Raw genomic sequence first — 18,311 nt, 5'->3', positions numbered from 1 at the left:
GTTACTTTTTCCCCCATGGTCAGCATCTCCACCTGCACCTCCAGGCAACATATCACAGATCTTTCACATCTGCCTAAGTGGTGATAGCAATGAATTAGCCTGCAAGAGCTGCCAAGGTGCCTCTACTGTACTCACCACAGTTGAGAGCTGTTTGGCCACCCATGCCCAGAATTAATCCATCAGGATGCTCTGCCTTGATGACCTCTGTGACAAACTGTGGAGTGATGGGAAGGAAATACACAGCGTCAGCCTGCTTTAAGCCGGTCTCATTGGTCTGCACTGAAGCAATGTTGGGATTCATGAGGACAATTTTTACATTTTCTTCCTGAAAAATGAAAACCTGCATTTAAACTAGGTGTACATGGTAAAAACTAACAATATTACCAGCAGCAAGGTGAGAAGAGGTTCAACAAGAAGCTCCAACAGCAGCAGAACATAGGTTCCTTAAGATATAAAAGACAAAGTCTCTGCCTCTATATACAAGGCAAAGGTTAGCCAGAACTTAATACTGCTTTTTCTCTGTCACGGATGAGAAACTGAGGTAAAGAGATAGTAAAGTTTATAATCTGCTTCCTGCTGTAGCAATGATGGTTTTCCCACTCTTTTGACTACAGACAATTTCACTCTAACTTGCTCAACAACAGAAAAGCCTGAAAAGAGCTGGGCAGATCAACTCTTCTCACTCTCAACATATGAGTGCATAAAGAGAAAACTAACCAAGTTTTGCTATGGAAATCAGATTGTGGCCATGCTTAAAAAGATAATAAATACACACCTCAATCACAGATAGGCAAAGGGTGACATATTCCTATTTAAAAGGTGTACTGGGAAGAGCAAAGGTTCTGGCCTCATTTTTATGGGAACTCATCCTAAATTCCATCAATTTCTGGTAAGGCACTAAGTTGCACTGTGTAAGTAAACCCCTTGGAAACGATGCCAACTATCGATGCAAAATACATTTTAAGAGAAAAGTTTGCCACATGCAAGTAGCAGAGGCTAAGAAAGAAAAACAGAAACTTTCAGAACAAACAGAAATGAAAACAGAAATACTCAAAGATAAACCTTCCTTAAAAACGTGTAGAAGGACAGAAGAACCAAATCCTCACAGAAAATATTTCAGTTTTAGACTAATAACTCCGTTGGTTTTCATGTCACTGTGGAAGGAGAAGGGTAGTTCAGTGACCAAATCATTCTTCTCTAAGAAAGCACTCAAATTCACAGCTCCACGTCTACTGTAATGAACAGGGGAGAGGGAAGCTACATGACTCTCCAGCAAGATGGCCTATCTGTATATCATCACTTTCTTTCCTGCTTACCTGGGGCAAGGTGTCTTAAGGACCATCTTAAGGCAGAGATGAAGAAAATAATTAACGAGCAGAATTAATGCCGCCAGGGTCAGTGATTAGGGATGCTAGATTTTAATCCAGTTCCTGTTTGCCTTTGCAACATTTTCCTCTAACTTCTGCTGTTTGTTTTTTTGTTTTATTAAGTACACTGCAATCTGCACAATAGATACCCATTCTAACTGGAGAATTTCCTCATAATCTAATTAAAATAGTGAAATAACAATACTTCAGAGCACTGCACTCCTCATTTTATGTAATATCCACCTACACTCAGAATAGCTGGGAAAAGCCCCAGTGCAAGTTATCAAGAAAGCTTGCAGTTGACCACAGCCTGGTCTCTGCTGTTCACAGATACTTCCAGGTTTCACTCTTCAGGGTATCTTCCCGCCTTCGATAAGCATTCTTGCAAATACAAGTTCACTGACAGGGGCAGTCCCAGCTCCACAAGGTCTTATTCCTAGATAAGGGTGCACACATAACTGTGAAGGACTGAATGTAAACAGCAGCACCTTCTTATAAGAAGTTGGCATCCAACAGACTCAGAATTACAGAAGTACACAGAGCGAATCCGAGCATCCAGCAGTGAGAATCCATATTGATTATTTAGAAGAAAATAAAAATCAGATGTCTAGAAGAAAGACATCTCTTTTCTGTCTCCTGTTAATTGTCCCTTTTCTTTCCCATCCATGCTCTGGTAGCCACTGCCTTCTCTCCTGCATGCGGCTGTAAATCACATTGCCAGAGGCAAGGTCAGGAAGAGCAAGTGCTGCTCCTGGAATGGTTGATTAGCCTACAGCAGATCAGAGCTGGTAGATGGTGGCCACAGGAGAGGAAAGGGCACTGTGGGAGGTCAAGCGAGGGATGTTTATCATTAAGGAGCACTTTCATCCACAAACTGGAGGTAAATTTGAAGGACTAAAGAGAAAAGAAGGGAGAGAGTTGCCTCTTTTCTAACTCAGGTCATTATCTGCACTCACCTTCTCTGTCATCCCCTACTCCTAAACTTGTTCTTATCTTCCTGGAAACACTGTCATTTCACACTAATAGCCAGCAACAGCAATACAGAGCACAAAGCATATACAATACACGATGCACTATATTATTAGGACCAACCTAGATGGACCACAGATTATATTTAAGGTTACTGTAAATGATTTATTTATTTTCCCCCCTTTGCTGACTTCAAGATCAGCACAGGAATAGAATAGCCATGACTTAAGTTAGAGCAGTTCACAATTACCACCTTCTCTGAAGGCAGCTGCTACAACTGCTCAGATTGCTGGTCAACTCAGATCACTCAACCAACAAATTCACAAACAAAAAATGGCTAAACGTTCCCAAAGCCATTTCTTCTTACCAGCTTCCCTACCCATGTGGTACCACAGTTGGATAGGCATAGCTCTCTGTGAGAAAGCAAAGTACGTCAAGTTAGGTTAGAATTTTTCCAGTATCCTTCTCACCTTCAGGGCTTTCACAGCCTGAGATCCAGAGTAATCAAATTCCCCTGCTTGACCGATCGACAGACCCCCAGATCCTAGAATGAGAACTTTGGAGACCTACAGGTGTGAAACAGAATGGACAAAGTCAATATTGTGGTGGAAGTGTTGAAATAGTGACTGTGCAGCATAGAACAGCCTCAAATTAGAGAACACATGTTCTAAAAAGAGAATAAAAGTCACCTCCAAAAACACTGCAGTTGTAATCCTAAAGGTATTTCTCCAGGACTTCCCCCATAACTCTTTGGATTGAGAAACATGATTTGCATATAAGGCATGCAACAAACACATCCAATGTAACATACTTAAAGAGATCCGTGCCTCATTTTAGCTGCCCACAGAGTCCAGCTGCTTTCTAAGATAGCAATACTTTATGAAATTCAACTCATGCTAGAAATTTCAGACTTCTTTGCTAAGCATCAGAAAGCATCAACATTATGATGCTGAGACAAAACATCATGGCCAGATTATCCCTGGGCACTTCATATGCTGCTGGGAGTGCCCCCTTCTTGGGAGAACTAGAAAGAAAATTACATGTCACATCAGATCTTAAAACTTTCTGAAAGAAAAGGGAGTCAGTAACACAGCAAGAAAAACCTTTTGTAAAGGAGGCCTCCTTCCACGGTCTGCTTCTTATGCCACTTTGTATGGTGGATTCAGCAGGAACCAGCAAGCTCCTAGCCTCACAGACAGGCAGGAATGAAGAGCATCTGTACACTGACCTCCACTCTAGAAGCTGTTGCTCCAGCCTTGGGCAGGACCGAAGCAATGGTAGTGCCTTTTCCTCTCTTAACCAGTGAGATAAATGAATCAAACAGGAACTGGAAAAACAAACACAGGTATTTAATCTCCAAAGTTGAACACAACTAATAACAAGCAAACAAGGAAAAAGCAGGCCATTTATGAGCGCAGGCTATCAACTCTACTCCACTGCCCTTAGAAGGTAGATTTCTCTTCATCACAAAGGAAGGGGCCATTATTTATAGTGACTTTGGTTTATCTGACAAAGTTGCATTCAAGAAAGTGAGGTCATATCAGGGAGAAAACATATAAATCACGTCTGCGTGCTCTGTTTGTGTAAGGTTGGCAGTAGAATGAATGAGTGCACATTGAAAGCTAATATACAGAAAACCATACACTTAAATGCCTCAAGTGAATTGTGTGGAATAGACTCTGTTACAGAGCTGGGATCTGAAAAGGTATATCTGAAAGTCATTTGTGCTCAGATCTCAGAGATCTCAGAGCAGCTGGGAGGGAATTTTTCTCCAGTCTCTATATGCCTCATCTCACAAGCTTGCCTGCCTTCCAGCCAGGCACTGCAGGCAGAGGAGGCAGCAGGACACAGCAGAATACACTCTGGCTGTATCCACCTCCGCACTCACAAAGTTAAGTCCATGAAGCTGGTTGCAGGGAATCACCTGTGGCAAGGAGCATAGATGGGTCCTGCAAGCCTAGCAGTACAACATCTAAATAACCAAATCTATCCAAGCAGTGAGAGTGCACTTACTTGGAGCAGACAGCCGAGGGCTGTTAATCTCAGAGAACTCAAGTCAATCAGATTAGTAAAAATGCTCTTGATATCAAGAGATTTACTCTTAAGTTTAATCAACAACGTCAAATTAAGGTTAAAATAAGCACTTACATGTATACTTCTACCTTCTCAAGAAAGGCTAAGAAGGATATTTATGTTCAGACCTGCCTCCTCTGCCTTCCACATCCCCTGTTGTTGTTTCGTCATACTCTGTGACTACGCAACCAGTTGTTACAGAATTTGTGCTAAGTCACAGATGGGGGATTAAAATTTCATTTCACTTGGGAGAACCGGAGTGAGGAAGTGTGAACTCATCTACATAACTCTACAGTAATTATAAAATTTACAAGTGGAACTAAAATGTATTAGAAAGTTAATGATTTTACTACAAAACATCTGGCTGGGATTTCTTTCTCTAAGATGGAACTCTTTTCCTTTTGCAATCAACCCAGGTACAAGAGATTTGAGCCTGATCTTGCAAAGGCTTAAGCACTCCAGTAACTTCCAACACACAAATAATCCCACCAGGACTCAAAGCACGCACATCATGTGAATAGAACCATTGATCCAAAGCACACAGAAGTCAATAGATGTCTTGCTGCTGATTGTAATTAACTGTGATTCAAACTAAGCAGAACAAGCTTATGCATTATTGGGTCCTCTGTGAGGATCCTAACTTTTCCGAAAACAAGATTTAGGACCAGCACCAACATAAAGATTTGTCATTGTAACTGATATGTATTTGCACTCTCCAGGGCACATAAAAGTAAGGCTGGATCAACTCTCACACAATACCTCCGTGTCTGTTGGCCCAGGATTTCCATCTGGGTAGAACTGTGCTGTGAAAATTGGTCTGGTCTCATGCATAATTCCCTGCAGGATTAAAAACATTTATCTTAGATACTTCCTTGCAAGCGGTCAAGAAAACAGAAAGCCAGATCTCATCCTTGTAAGTACAGAGGGCTAAGGAGCTGGGATGGTTTTAGGAGCTGCCAAATTGAAACCTGTTTCATTTCCAGAATGAAACTTCCATTTCAAACTATGTCTTACCTGAGGAGCCATGGAGCTTTTTGATCCTCTAAGAATGTTCCAATGCCTGTTTAAGTCACTGATCTGCACATGGCTGAGAAGCATAGTGGAGGCATCACTTTCATTACAATCACAAGCACTAATCAACTGCATGCACTTAACAGAGCAGATAGGACAGTCTGCCTGCAGAGGAAATTCTGAGCCAGGCAAAGTAGTAAAAAACTTCATAGCAAGAGAGAAGGTCACCTTGAAGAATCCCATGTCTTTTGTTTTCCTGCCCCGATATAGCTAGGTCTGATACAGAAGAACTAGACTTTGGTCATGCTTTTTACTCCTGTAACTTATTTTAAATACTGACACAAAGCCTTGCACACGATGGCTATATCATTTTTGGGTCTGTGATGAAGCAGGAATGCTGCTCTGAATGAGCATGTTATTACTACTTACATACAAATCTTACCAAAATACTCCATGGTTTGTCAGTATTTGGAAACCTGTACCGGCCCTGTCCAGCTGTAAAGGGTCAGATCAGCCAGTATTGCTTCTTTTCCAAACAAGAATAAAACAGACTGCATTTGAGAGCACATTCAATCATGTTCCTGTTTGTGCTCATCAATGTTAAAATTGCATTGTTCCTCATCCCTCCAACACATGGACAGATCTATGGGGGTTTAAGAGACTTATGCCATTTTGAGGAAGACACAGAACTGGCCCTTCATTTCAATGACTTTCAAATAAATAATGACCTGCACAACACTACTCCTAATGTACAGTTTTTATCATGGTCAACTACAGAGCCTAAGACCCTCCTCAGTGTCTCAGAGCTTAACAGATCTGAGCAATAGGATTTTGTTTTATTTCCTATCCTCTCCCATGTTCATCTGTAAACATCTAGTAGTCAAGTTTTTGTTTTGTTTTTTAAATCTTTTCATTTTTCCCCACATGGAAGTCACTTCAGATTTGATAAATTGTTCTATAGAGGCAACTGTCTGTTTCCCTCCTGGCATTTATGCCTTGGAATTCTATTTACATTAACACACCAAATCCAACTCTAATAACATTCCTGTTCTGTGCTACATAACACAGAATAAATGCAACAGTATGCTGACACGGGTTGGTGCACTTGCAGTAGGGAAATCATTGAAGTTAATAAGGCAGTGTTTCCAGGGAAATCATGAGGTCACTGTTGCAGCTGTACATTTTGGGCTGATATAGACAAGAAGAGTAATGGTCCACCTTCTTTTGTGTTGTATGGTAGGGCTCCAAGTAAAGCAGGTAGGGTCAGGTCACTATGTTTAGTTGTGGTGACTAATGGTAACCTGACTGCAAGGAGGAAAAATAAGGTGAGACAGTTTTTACTCACCAAAGGCTGCTATCCACAGATTAGAAAAAGAAAAAAAAAGGAAAGCATGCACTCACCTCATTTGTCTGATCATTGGCATTCACAAAGAGAGGCTTCCAGCCAGGTGGGAGGGTAGAACTGTCGATAGCATAAGCATGGTTCTGAGCAGTGATGACAGCTTGTCCACTCACTGCATTCAGGACGGGCTGGTTCTGCCCTCTGAAAGAGAAAAGGAAAAAGAAAGGGTCAGAGAACAGCAGTCAGAAGTGCCAGGTGTAGCTAAATGTCACAAAATGACAAATCCTAGGAGAAACTTCACTATCCCTCAGTTTAGTGGAGGCTAATTACCCTCAAAAAAAGCAATGCACATCAGGGCAGTTTAATTAAAGGCAAGAAGAATGCCAAGACTGAAGTAGTGTGACTGCCATTACTAGCTTCTGTAGAGACAGTTCAGAAGGAGGACACACTGCTGTCTGGTGGTCTTCAGCAATGCTGAGATGATCTATTTAGTCACTGGAAAGCAGAAGAGCTGCTGCACCTGTTGGCCATCTGCATCTTGTAGGAAGTAGCTCCAGCTGCTACTCCAGTGATTAGACTCCCCACGCCAATTCCAAACAAAGGCTCTGGGCGATTGCTCTCTAGGACCTAAAAGGAAAAGGTTTTCAGAAGATGTTGGAATTACTCTGTTTAGCAATTCCAGCATAAACCATGCTATGCTCCTAGCCCTGCTACAATTCCCACACAGCAGCCCATGTGAAAAAATAGTGAATGCAAGGGTAGCAACAGCCTACAAAGGAAATTTTACTCCTCTCCTCCGCCTCAGAGGCAAGGCTCAAAGCACAGCTTAGCATCTCAGTCTACTCCAGGGGAATAAGCAATGATACTTTGCATTGAAGTATGACATTATTTGAAAGAAGAGTGCTGAAAAATCAGAGCTGCTCTTTCACAAGGCGCTGCTAAGGGCATTTCAAGGCACTGCTAAGGCAATTGTGGCAAGGTCCATGTGGCCTTACTGCATCTACTGGTTTGGAGACACAACTACCAGTGGACTGAGGTAAAGAAAATCCTAGGAAGCTGAAATAGCCACACGACATTTGGTTCATAACATGTCAGTACAGCCAACCATTCAACCAACTAGACCAAAAAAAGTAAATATGAAAAACTGGCCCATTGGCTATCACACCGTACCTTTCTGACATTCTGAATCACCTCCTGGGCCTTCATGGGATCTCCTGGACCTCCAGAAATAATGAGCCCATCATACTCCATGCTGGTAAAATCATGGTCCCATGGAACTAAATGTACTTCTGCACCTTTCTGGGAGAAAAACAAGCGATAAGGGGAGCAGAAGGATAAATGAATTTATGTCTGGAGGCTGTTCCCCATGCCCTCTTTTCCCAGGGTTTGAGGTGGGATTTCAGAGATTCCTTTGCCAGGGTCAACAGCAAGACTATTTTTAGTTATGCTCAGATTATTTCCACAAGCCTGGTAGGATTCAGCATATTTGAGCCACCACAGCACTTGCCAAGTCATTTTGAAATCCACTAATTAGATCACAGCTTAGCAATGAACTGTGAAAGAGGTGTGAGCATGTTCAGCACGCTCACTTATGCACAATGCTTTCGTCCTAACTGCTAACACAGAGCTTCCCCACCTCTTTCTCTGACACGCCAGAAATAGTCTTGCACATCAAAAATGGGATGAACATCCACATTGACTAGAAAACTGACACAAGTAAGCTTGTACATACAGAGAATGAGGACACCACCTTCAACTCCTCCTGTGTGACTACAGAAGTAAGGACTGCTGCATCTCAGTGCTAACAAGAAAAGATTTTCAAAAAATCCTCAAACTAAATAATAACTTTGGCTGCCGGGAGCCCAGGAAGTCACCTGATGCAATCCCTGCTCAGGGATGACATCCACTTTAAGGCAGATTGCCAAGGCACTGGTCAGTTAAGCTTTCTGTATCTTCAAGGACAGACACTCCACATCTTTTCTGTGTCTCTGTTTCAGCCACTCAGTAATCACTCTCACTACAAAACTTTTTCCCACTGACTCATGTTTGACAGTGTTTGGGTTGGTTGATCTTTAGACACCATGTGCCTCACGTCTTTTAAATTCACTCTTCTGGAATTCTTTATGCCTGAAAGGTTGCTGGGCAGATCTAATTCCTTACCCCCTCAATATCAAGCATTAAGTTCAAGAACACTTCACAGACCACAAGAATCCTCCTGAAACAAAAATCACCTGTACTTCAATTTAGTAGGGAAATGGTTACTGGAGTTAACATGCCCACCTGGAAGGAAGGCTACTGAGTACACACAGGGCTGGGCTCTTACCAAAGCAAAACAGGAGATAAAGGGTATAAAGCACTGATCTACCTTTACCAGCAGACGGATAACATTATTCTTCAACCCACAGTCAACAGCTACAATTTTCATTGGGTTTCCTTTGCCATATACCTTGACTTCCTATAAAAAAGAAAGACCATGCTGTAAATAACACATCACCCCTCACCCCACAAAACCCAGGGCAGATAAGAAGCAGAACTCTTTACCAACAAGCAGACTGGTGCTTAACAATCAAATCACAGAGAAATCTCCAGAAGTACCACAGGTATTAACACTTTCTCCTTTTTTGTGTGTGTGTTAAAGTAGAGATTATAACACCATTTTATATCTAGTTGATTGCAGCAGTGACAGCAATCCCTAAGAAGGCACTTGTTTCCATAGCTAATGACAAGCCTTTTTTTTCCTGCGTTTCACCTCATTAGCAGTGAAGTAGCAAGTCAGTTCTCACAGATCATTACAGCTCAAGAGAACTGCCAAATACACGGGGAGAGATTTTCAGCTGAAGTGAAATCATCGTGCTGATGTCAGTAGAGCAAGGTTGCTTCACACCAGCTACAGATCCAACCCATTAAACACCACCCCAAGATGCCAGTCACAGTAAGACCAAAGCATAGCATGGCTACAGACATGCATCATGCGCTACAGACTGGTCATCTACCACTGAGCATCAGCTATGTGACACAGACAATTTTACACACCTGACAATACTTCTCTTGACACCTTCTCTTCCAGCTGCTATTCCCATCCCATAGAGTAAATTTGCTAGGACAAGTCACCTGAATCAGTCCTCAAACTGGACTGTTTGTTCACCCACTCATCTGCTGGTTGGAACTGGAACTTCTTTCTAAAGCTTGTTGAATTATTTCACTTGTTACACAACTGCAGTTAATGCCAGGCCAGGAATGCTACTCATCAATAAGCACATAAGGCAGTCTTCTTTCTTTAAGCCAATTCTGTGCTTACCTTCAGCATTTCTCAGCTCCTGAAAGCTGATATTCAGAAGTGTACTTTAGATAAAGTGTCTTTCTTCTTGTGCAATCGATTTTATTTATTTGTTTTTAAGTGAGCTAAACAACTCCCTTTTAATCAGCTTCCCTGACATCCATATTTCACAGCTGGGCCTCTTTATGTAAAGGTGTTAAAATCCATGCCCAGAATGTCTTGGTGCTAGTGATGAATCAATTCTTTTCAAGGAAATTTACGACCAGACAGAGGGAAAAAATAAAAAATAAAATACCCTCTCTATAAGAAGGACAAGAATTTTCAACAGTTCCTCCCTCTGTGTTATCCTAGATTCAGTTCTAGGTTGAGTAGGTATCTTCTCAAAGACTGAAGTGATTGATAGAATGTAAGCCAGAGCATGTCCTGTGTGAAGGCATCTCTCACCATCATCATGAGTGATTGACTGCCATTTCATGAGCAGAGGTGGAAGAGTTGAGGCACAAGGAAGCATTGCCTTTATCTACAAGGTTTCAAGGCACAGAGAGGGCCCAAGAGAACTGAAGAACACAACTTTGTGGAGTTATTTTAATCGCCTTCTTCTCAAAACTCCCCCTTGTTCAATTAGACTATGATTTGTTAACAGCTTTCCTTCAGCAGCAGCAGTGAATTTGGTCTCTGCTGTCTTCACCATCCTTCCCTTACTTCTCACACTTATTCTTCCTCTGTACTGCTGAGCACTGATCCCTGTATCTGGCAGAGTGTGGTTAGACTGGGAACTGAAGCATATGAATGTTAAAATATTTGTTATTTCTAAAGCCAAAGGATTTCCCTCATCTGTTCACAGGCTGGCCTACAAAAAATGTCCCAGTCTGAAACAGTGACATGGTTAGGCTGTAAGCCAACAGTCAGGATGAGGAGAAACCCCTTCTGGCAACAGTGGTGAGAACAAAAAAAAAAAAAACGTACATGGGACTGAATGCACAGATAGAAATGACCTTTTAATTTCAAGTAGTTTAATCTCTTTCATTTGCTCTTGAACCCTGGCATCAAAATATATCTCCGAAAAAACAAAACACTGCCAAGTTTCCTGAACTCCCAGCCTTGTATAAGCAATGCTAGTGTATAGAATCTACATGCTAGCATCTATTGGTGCTGGGGAAAGGAGGAAACAAGAAAAGTTAAAGTAATAAATAAAACTCTCCAAAATATAATAGATTAGTAGGTCTTAATGTACCCTGATTAACATGGAAATAACTGTTCAGCAACTAATAGATTAATTATGTCCAGTAATTATCAACACTAAACAGCTTACTTCATTGTCAGCTTTATTTGTGATGCTGTTTTTCAAGCCCAGAAAATGAAGTTATAAATATAGCAAGACTACCAAAGCTCCATTTATCTTCTTATACTCACCTTTTAAAAGCCATTTTCAACACCTTTAGATTAATTTCTTTTTCATAATTGCAGAGTTTATCATCACAACCTTACCTGTTGCTGAATTACTGCTCAAAATGTCTTCACTGGCATCTTGCAATCATAGATCACAAAGACTTCAATGAGCAACTGATATGCTTGCCTGTAGCAATGAGGCCCTGACTTAAGGTACAGAAGGCACTGAGTTAATTGTAAGTTAGTGAGATCCTTGTTTTTCAAGGCTGTCCATGTAGTCTAGTGGCATCGCAGGTAACCAGTTACTACAGCAAATCCAAACCTGAATGATGTTGAAATCACAGACCTAGAAGTTATAAGGTTTAGAATATATATATATTCTATATATATATATATATTTTAAACCTTATATATATATATATATATATATATAAGGTCTAGAAGTTATAAGGTTTAGAATAGGTCCAGGCTGCTTATCCTAAGAGCAAATGGGGAGCAGTTAATATCCAGAGCATACAGAACTGGGACTATAAGTTCTCACCTTTGTTGAAACTTCTGCAATTAAGTTCTGCTTATTTGGGTCTGTAAACTCTGTGGGTTGACCTTCAAATTCAATCTTCCCAAGTATTGTACCCTGTGGAAATAGACCAGTAAACAAAGCATGAGTGCAGGAGAAGCTGTGAACACTGGAACAAGGCGGTGACAGGCACAGCAAGCTGAGCATCTGTTTATAGATAGTTTCTTGACAGCTTATAACCATTCCAGCATATTCAGAAGTTTATGATTCCTTCCATGTATTAAAAAGAAAAAAAAGTTGAAACTTCTTTCATCTAGAGATAAAGCAGTGCCATCAGTAAAATCTCTAAATAGTTTGGTAAGCTTTCTAGTGACAGTAAAATGGACTGCCTTCCAAGAGAATCTGGATTCAGATCCCCAAATAAGATCTGAGAGTAGTCCCCAAAGCAGTTTGCAGCTTTTGATTTTACACATGCACTGTGAGGTCTGTAGCCACATACCGTGCATAGCTATATGGCAGCAGAGCTGTAAAGCAAAGCTGAGTGGGAGGCAGGTCATCACAGCTGTTTGACAATTAATCTGTTAAAAATAATAATGAAATGGACTCCAGCAAGCTCTGCTCTTTCCTGCTATGACACCCTTGATCTAACAGCAGCACATCCTACTTCATGTTCTGCTCATTAAAGTTCTCAGTGGAAAAATTCTCATTTTGGTTTTTCCCCTTTCCTGGAATAAGTGGGATGAATCTAGGGTTAACCTTTTCCTCAGCATGGGGACAGAGTGTGCAATACAAAACTTCTCAAGGTAGGAAGAGAAAAGTGTAACCAAGTCTACATTTTGTGGTAACACTTTTAACACACAACAGTGTCATGACACAGTTTGTCCTGGCAATGCTGCAACTGCTCACAAGCTTGAGTGCTACTTCCTTAAGATACTTCCATGGTTGATCAAGCTATGAAGTATCTTTGCCATTTTCTTAAGGCAGAAATGTGCCATCTTGTGCTGCCAAGTGTGCTGCTAAAGCTAAGTTTCAAAAATAGCTCTTAATGGTAGCTGACATTCTGCCTCACCTTGAAATGACAACACTTCACACTACAGGGTACTCCATACTGCTTTCTGCAGAGCAGAACTGAAAAAGTCAGTATCCACCTTAAATAAGTGATGTTCTTGGGAGCCACACACTGCTGAGTCCCATTCTGCAGCCAGTCCTGTAAAAGCTGATGAAAGAACCCTAAAAAAATTCTTTCCTACAAATAAGAAATCTATGTTTTACCTTGCCACTGGATTACTCAGCCAAATGTACCTTTAAAGCTGCTTTAACAATTTGCTGTTCAATTCTTCACTTGTCACAATGAAGCTCTGTTCTCACTTCCAGTTTATAAATAGGCATGGAGTGAAATATTAAGTTGTTTTTTCAACATGATTGAGAAGTCATGGAGAAAAAGCCACATTATCCACTATTTTTTAAGCTATAAACTGATACCATTCAGATGTCAGTATAATGCCCTATGCTGTTTGAGAAGCTACTGGATAAATACTAAAAGCATATTTACTTTGGATGGAAGGAACACTGATCCATTAAATGGTATGACTCAAGAAAGCAGAAAAAAATGCATTGCCATTTTCCATTGCAATAAACTACACTTGTATGCGGTCTGTAAGAGCTGGACAAATCCTTATCATCCTATAGGAACTGATGTACAAATAAATGCCTGTTCAAGCTGGGTCATTGATATTTTGGTCACGGAACAAACAGGGGTGCGGGCTTGGACTACAGATCACAGACCTGTCACCTTAAGAAAAGAGCAGCTTCAAATAACCCATTACAAAAGAAAAGCCTCCAAGAAGAAACAATTTACATGCAGAATGGCTTTGATCACTGTACCTTAATGCTAATTTTCATTTGCTAACATAATCCTGGTTATATCTTTCTATTGTTTGCACTCAGAAATCAGAGAAAAGTAACAAATGTTAGAAATAATCGTAGGATTCTGTCAAAGAAAACCAGCATGAATTAGGAGTCCAGGTTTGGATAACGTAGGCATTTCTTAAGTTCTGAAGGACGAGAGGTTTCATCGACCAAAGCCAGGGTTATCTATGAATGAATTTGCACAAAAGGTCACAGAATTGTTGTCCTCTCTGTTATTACCTTAGGGAACAGGTAGTTGGCATTATTACTATATCAGCTTGGGTTGGAAAACATGCCTACAACTAACAGGAAACCCAGAGCCTTTGAGGAGTGTGAGAATCTGAGCAGCATTTGAAGGCAAGGCATCCCAACAGTTGCATTGCTACCTCAGGTTTGCTGTGCTGTTAGAAAAATATCCCAGAATTGGCAAGGTTAATGTAACTGTATCTAGGGAAGTGGATCATACCTTGTCACGAATTAACTTAGACAGCATTCTGGTATCGACCCCATACAGAGCAGGCACCTGAAGAAATCACAAAAGCAATATAAGCTTGAGATTAAGTAGCCAAGACAGACGAAGACAACAGATAGACCACTTTGCCACAAAGAAAGTCCCTTGGTTAAAGAGCTCTGGCTCACAGCAACTCTCTTACCAAGGCCACATCTCTTTCAGTTCTTTATTTTCCCCTCCCATTCCTGCTCATAAAAAAACCTAGTTATTAAAATCTTCTAGTTTCTGCACTAAGAAGCACCAAGCAAAAGCTCACATCATCTAATCTCTGAGCCATATTTTGCCTTCCACCTGAGTACCTAACCCTCCCCACCATTACAGGTCAGTGGCGCTTTACTGGCACATCCCTGACTCCCACAGCTTTAAGTGAGAGGGCTTCCAGCAGCTAACATCTCCTCAGGTTTCCACTGTGGCAGCTACTCAGAGAAGCAATGTAGAAACATTCAATGATGGACTGGAATATAATCTAACATGACTTGTTTTTCAGAAGAACCAAACATCCCAATTCAATTAACAATTGGTCTGTAAAGATGTTGGAAATAACACAGCGCCATGACAAAGAGAAATGGATGAAAAGTCAGGGAACTGAGGAACACTGAAGAAGCCTAGTACAGAGCAGTGAAGACATCTGAAGAGATAAGTGACTACCAGCTCAGTGCCAAGTGCTCTTTCCCCTGTTCCCAGACACACAGTTCTGTTCTCTGAATGTAGTTACCCTTGGATCTCTCACCTTTTCTTCCCGCAACCACTCTCCTAGACTCCTCACAGCCTGCCAGTGACTGTACTCATTGCTGTAATCCAGCACCAGCAAACCTGAAACCTGCAGAGAGAAGAAATGTGTCATTTTGCACTGAAGGATCATTCCGTACTAGCCCTGTACATTCCCGGCTTTCACTATTCATCCACCTCAAAGCACATCAGAGTTCAGACATAAAGCCACACGGATTTGATGTGACTGCTCCTGAAGAACAATGAGACAGTAAAACCTCATTCTTCACAGTGGGAGTGCATAGAACAGGCACCAGGCAAAGGAGTAAAGACATCAGCAGTTTGTTCTGATGAGTGCAGCTGGGCCATTTTACTTAGAAAACTCACAGAATAACGTTGCTTCCAGATAACCAAAACTACAAATTGTACTGAATCAAGACAGCCATTCTTGTTAGAAAGAAAATAGAAATGTAAGACAAAATGTTTTATTTTGATCCACTTTTTGTTTAAGCAAGCACTGCACTTTTTAGTGACATTTCATTTCAAGTGTCAATTCCACTTTCCAGTGGAGCTGGATTGCTTATAAAAGAGACGTTTCACCTCAGGACAGATAAAGCATTTCACTGGTTCTGCAATTACATGGTTTTATTTGATTTTTCAGCACCGCCACAACTGCATGGACACAGACCTGCTGCTAGCCAATGTCCCCTGTCACTAAAGAGTAAATACCAGTTCCTTCACTTAAAAGTACAGCCTTCCTCACATAGCTGCCACTTTCCCTGTTTGTGGTTGTACAGGCACACAGAAACACCTCATTCTCTGGCATTTGTTCTTTCTGTGTCAGCCTGGCCAAACACAGACTAATGTGAATCAGAAGTGAATGTGGAGAGAAAAAAAAGGAAGACATCCAGGAAAGCAGTTCACAGAAGCTGTGCCATGTGTATCACTGAAAGGAAACACACCACTTTCAGACAGCACATGGCCTTGTACAGAAGGCAACACAGATAACTTTTTGCCACCATATCTCTAGAAGAGAACATCCAGTAGAAGAAAGAGAAAGGTTAAGTATCATCGCTTCCTTATAACTGATATTAAGGCACGTATTCACACACACTCAGGCTGCTAGCATCGCCCTTTGATCAGCTCTTGCATTGCAACTATTACCTTGATTCCATCAGACTCCAGAAACCTCCTGAGGCCTATTTCATCCAGAGCTGTTGTGTCAGGCACTCCACCATTCCCAACAATGGGATTAGCCAGTGTAAGAATCTGCCCTTTGTAGCTGGGGTCTGTCAAGGCTTCGGTGTACCTAGGTGAAGAAGTAATAGGAGAAAAAGTACATTGGTCTGGAGTTGAGAGGAGAACGAAAGAGCCACCGAGAACACGACAGGACTAAATTCTCATAGGCCACAAAACAAAAACAGTGTGTTTTATTCACAGGACAAAAGAAAACAGATCAGTGATCACGCCCTATCTTTGCTACCTATGGTTAAACATCTGACACAAAGAACAAGAAAAGGCTTTTGCTCCTCATGTTTCATTGAATAAAAGCCCTGGAGCTAGTAGCAAACTCAGACTCCTGATGACTTAACATTCCATTTGACCCACAGACAACAGCTGGGGCTTGGTCAGTCCCTGGGTACCCCATGTGGCCAGCACTTACCACCTCCTTCCATGTGGTACAAAAACCTGCCCCTCTCAGTGCCAATAAAAAGCTAAAACAGAAAAAAACAGCTGACAACACAGCTGTTTCCCCAGCCTTGGTCTTTTCTCCAGTCTTCTTTTAGAGATCTTTAGATGTCCAGGGCTGAAATTGCCCCTTCTACAAGGCAACAGGTAGACATTTATATTCTCTGGGCCCATGGAAGCAGCTACAAATCATCCTTCTGATTCCTCACTACTTCTCTGGGCTGCTTCTGTGGTTTCTCCCAGCACAGAGGCCTGGCACCTCTTTCAGGCCATCTCCGGGTTCCCACTCAAAGGGCACTCCATATTTCACCTGACAAAATTCTTCAGAGCTTTTGCTAAGGAAGGAAGGTTGAAGACAATGCTTTAGAACTCAGTAGTCCAAGCTGGTCACAGAGTCCTAAGGCACATCCCCATCTTTAGCCACAGGCAGAAGCCCCAAAGACTGCAGCTTTGTTCCAGAACCTGCTTGAACACTCCTCTCAATAAGAACAGATCTAAAACTGAGGCAGAGCATCTTCCTACAAAGCAGAACTGAATCTTATGATGTTTGGAACTGAATGGAGGATCATACCTAAGATTTTTCTATCAACTGCTGTACCACTTCCAGGTGTGACGGGGCCAGTAGATTCTGTCTCACTTCAAACCCCAAAAAGGAGAACAGGGTAAATAAGATCTCCTTACCCATGCATCCGATTCTGCAGCTTCAAAGCAATGCCCAACCCTTCCCTCTCCCCTTTATAAGCTAGCATACTGATGCAGCAATCTGTCTTTCAACACAGAAGTAGCTGTAATTTAGCAACAAATGAAGGTAGCCACAGGAATATTTAGCCAAACACATCAAGACACTTCAGGATGAATCCGCTCTATAGAAAATATAATTTATTACCGTCATTACTGTTTAAACAATACGCAATTGGCAACTCCAACCATCTACCAGATATCAGGAAGTCACAAGAGACATTTTTATGGAATTCTGAATTAATGTGCCAGCAGATTAATTGTCACACACTGGGAAACTTCACAAAACCTGGAATGGTTGCAGGCAGATACAGACAGCCCAGCACACCAGCCAGCACTGAGAAATGACATGTCGAATGAACAATGGCTATGAAGCATTTCCAGGTAGGCTTTTGCTGCTGTTCATATCCATACTTCCCGCTGTAGGTAAACAACCACACAAAGTGCAGTGTGATCACAGAACTGCAGTAAGTACACGGCATCTGCGCATTTAGTCTCTCTTCCTCACTCCTTCTAAGTCAATTGGCTGTGCTTCCAAAAGGCTCCTTGTTAACGACAAAGCCAACACAATCAACATTTACACATTATTTGTAATTTGCAGATAAGGACAGAGAGCCACTGGGTTTAGCTGTGGTATGAAGGCATAGCTCTGCAATAAGACAAAATGCCCTTTAAGCAGGCACAGTGCCTTGTGGAGCAGAGAGGAGCAGATGGGATCGGGAGTTCCAAAGATGCTGCAAGGTCCAACCCTCCCTGTGCCTGCCCACATCTCTGCCTGAGTTCAGTATATTCCCATCAATCACTTCTTTCAC

The 18,311-nt window shown here is 41.6% G+C and overlaps 1 protein-coding gene across 10 annotated transcripts in view; it reads right to left on the bottom strand.

Annotated features, from left to right (window-relative positions):
• Positions 1-18,311, bottom strand: part of CPS1 (carbamoyl-phosphate synthase 1) — a 112,893-nt gene that overhangs the window by 59,803 nt on the left and 34,779 nt on the right. For 9 of the 10 annotated variants that reach the window (XM_015868005.2, XM_015868003.2, XM_015868004.2 and 6 more), the window contains 12 exons: positions 16,237-16,381; positions 15,095-15,184; positions 14,320-14,376; positions 11,970-12,062; positions 9,128-9,217; positions 7,933-8,061; positions 7,283-7,389; positions 6,822-6,963; positions 5,169-5,246; positions 3,565-3,663; positions 2,807-2,902; positions 136-325 (listed from right to left, as the gene is read on the bottom strand). In XM_015868005.2, the coding sequence (XP_015723491.1) occupies positions 136-325; positions 2,807-2,902; positions 3,565-3,663; positions 5,169-5,246; positions 6,822-6,963; positions 7,283-7,389; positions 7,933-8,061; positions 9,128-9,217; positions 11,970-12,062; positions 14,320-14,376; positions 15,095-15,184; positions 16,237-16,381 (1,316 nt within the window). The remainder of the gene's footprint in view (positions 1-135; positions 326-2,806; positions 2,903-3,564; positions 3,664-5,168; positions 5,247-6,821; positions 6,964-7,282; positions 7,390-7,932; positions 8,062-9,127; positions 9,218-11,969; positions 12,063-14,319; positions 14,377-15,094; positions 15,185-16,236; positions 16,382-18,311) is intronic. The other variant, XM_015868007.2, reaches the window with a different exon arrangement.

The sequence above is a fragment of the Coturnix japonica genome, chromosome 7, assembly GCF_001577835.2.
Source record: "Coturnix japonica isolate 7356 chromosome 7, Coturnix japonica 2.1, whole genome shotgun sequence".
Classification (NCBI taxonomy): Eukaryota; Metazoa; Chordata; class Aves; order Galliformes; family Phasianidae; genus Coturnix; species Coturnix japonica.
The sequence above is the reverse complement of the archived record's forward strand: the minus strand, read 5'-3'. Positions and strand labels throughout refer to the sequence as shown.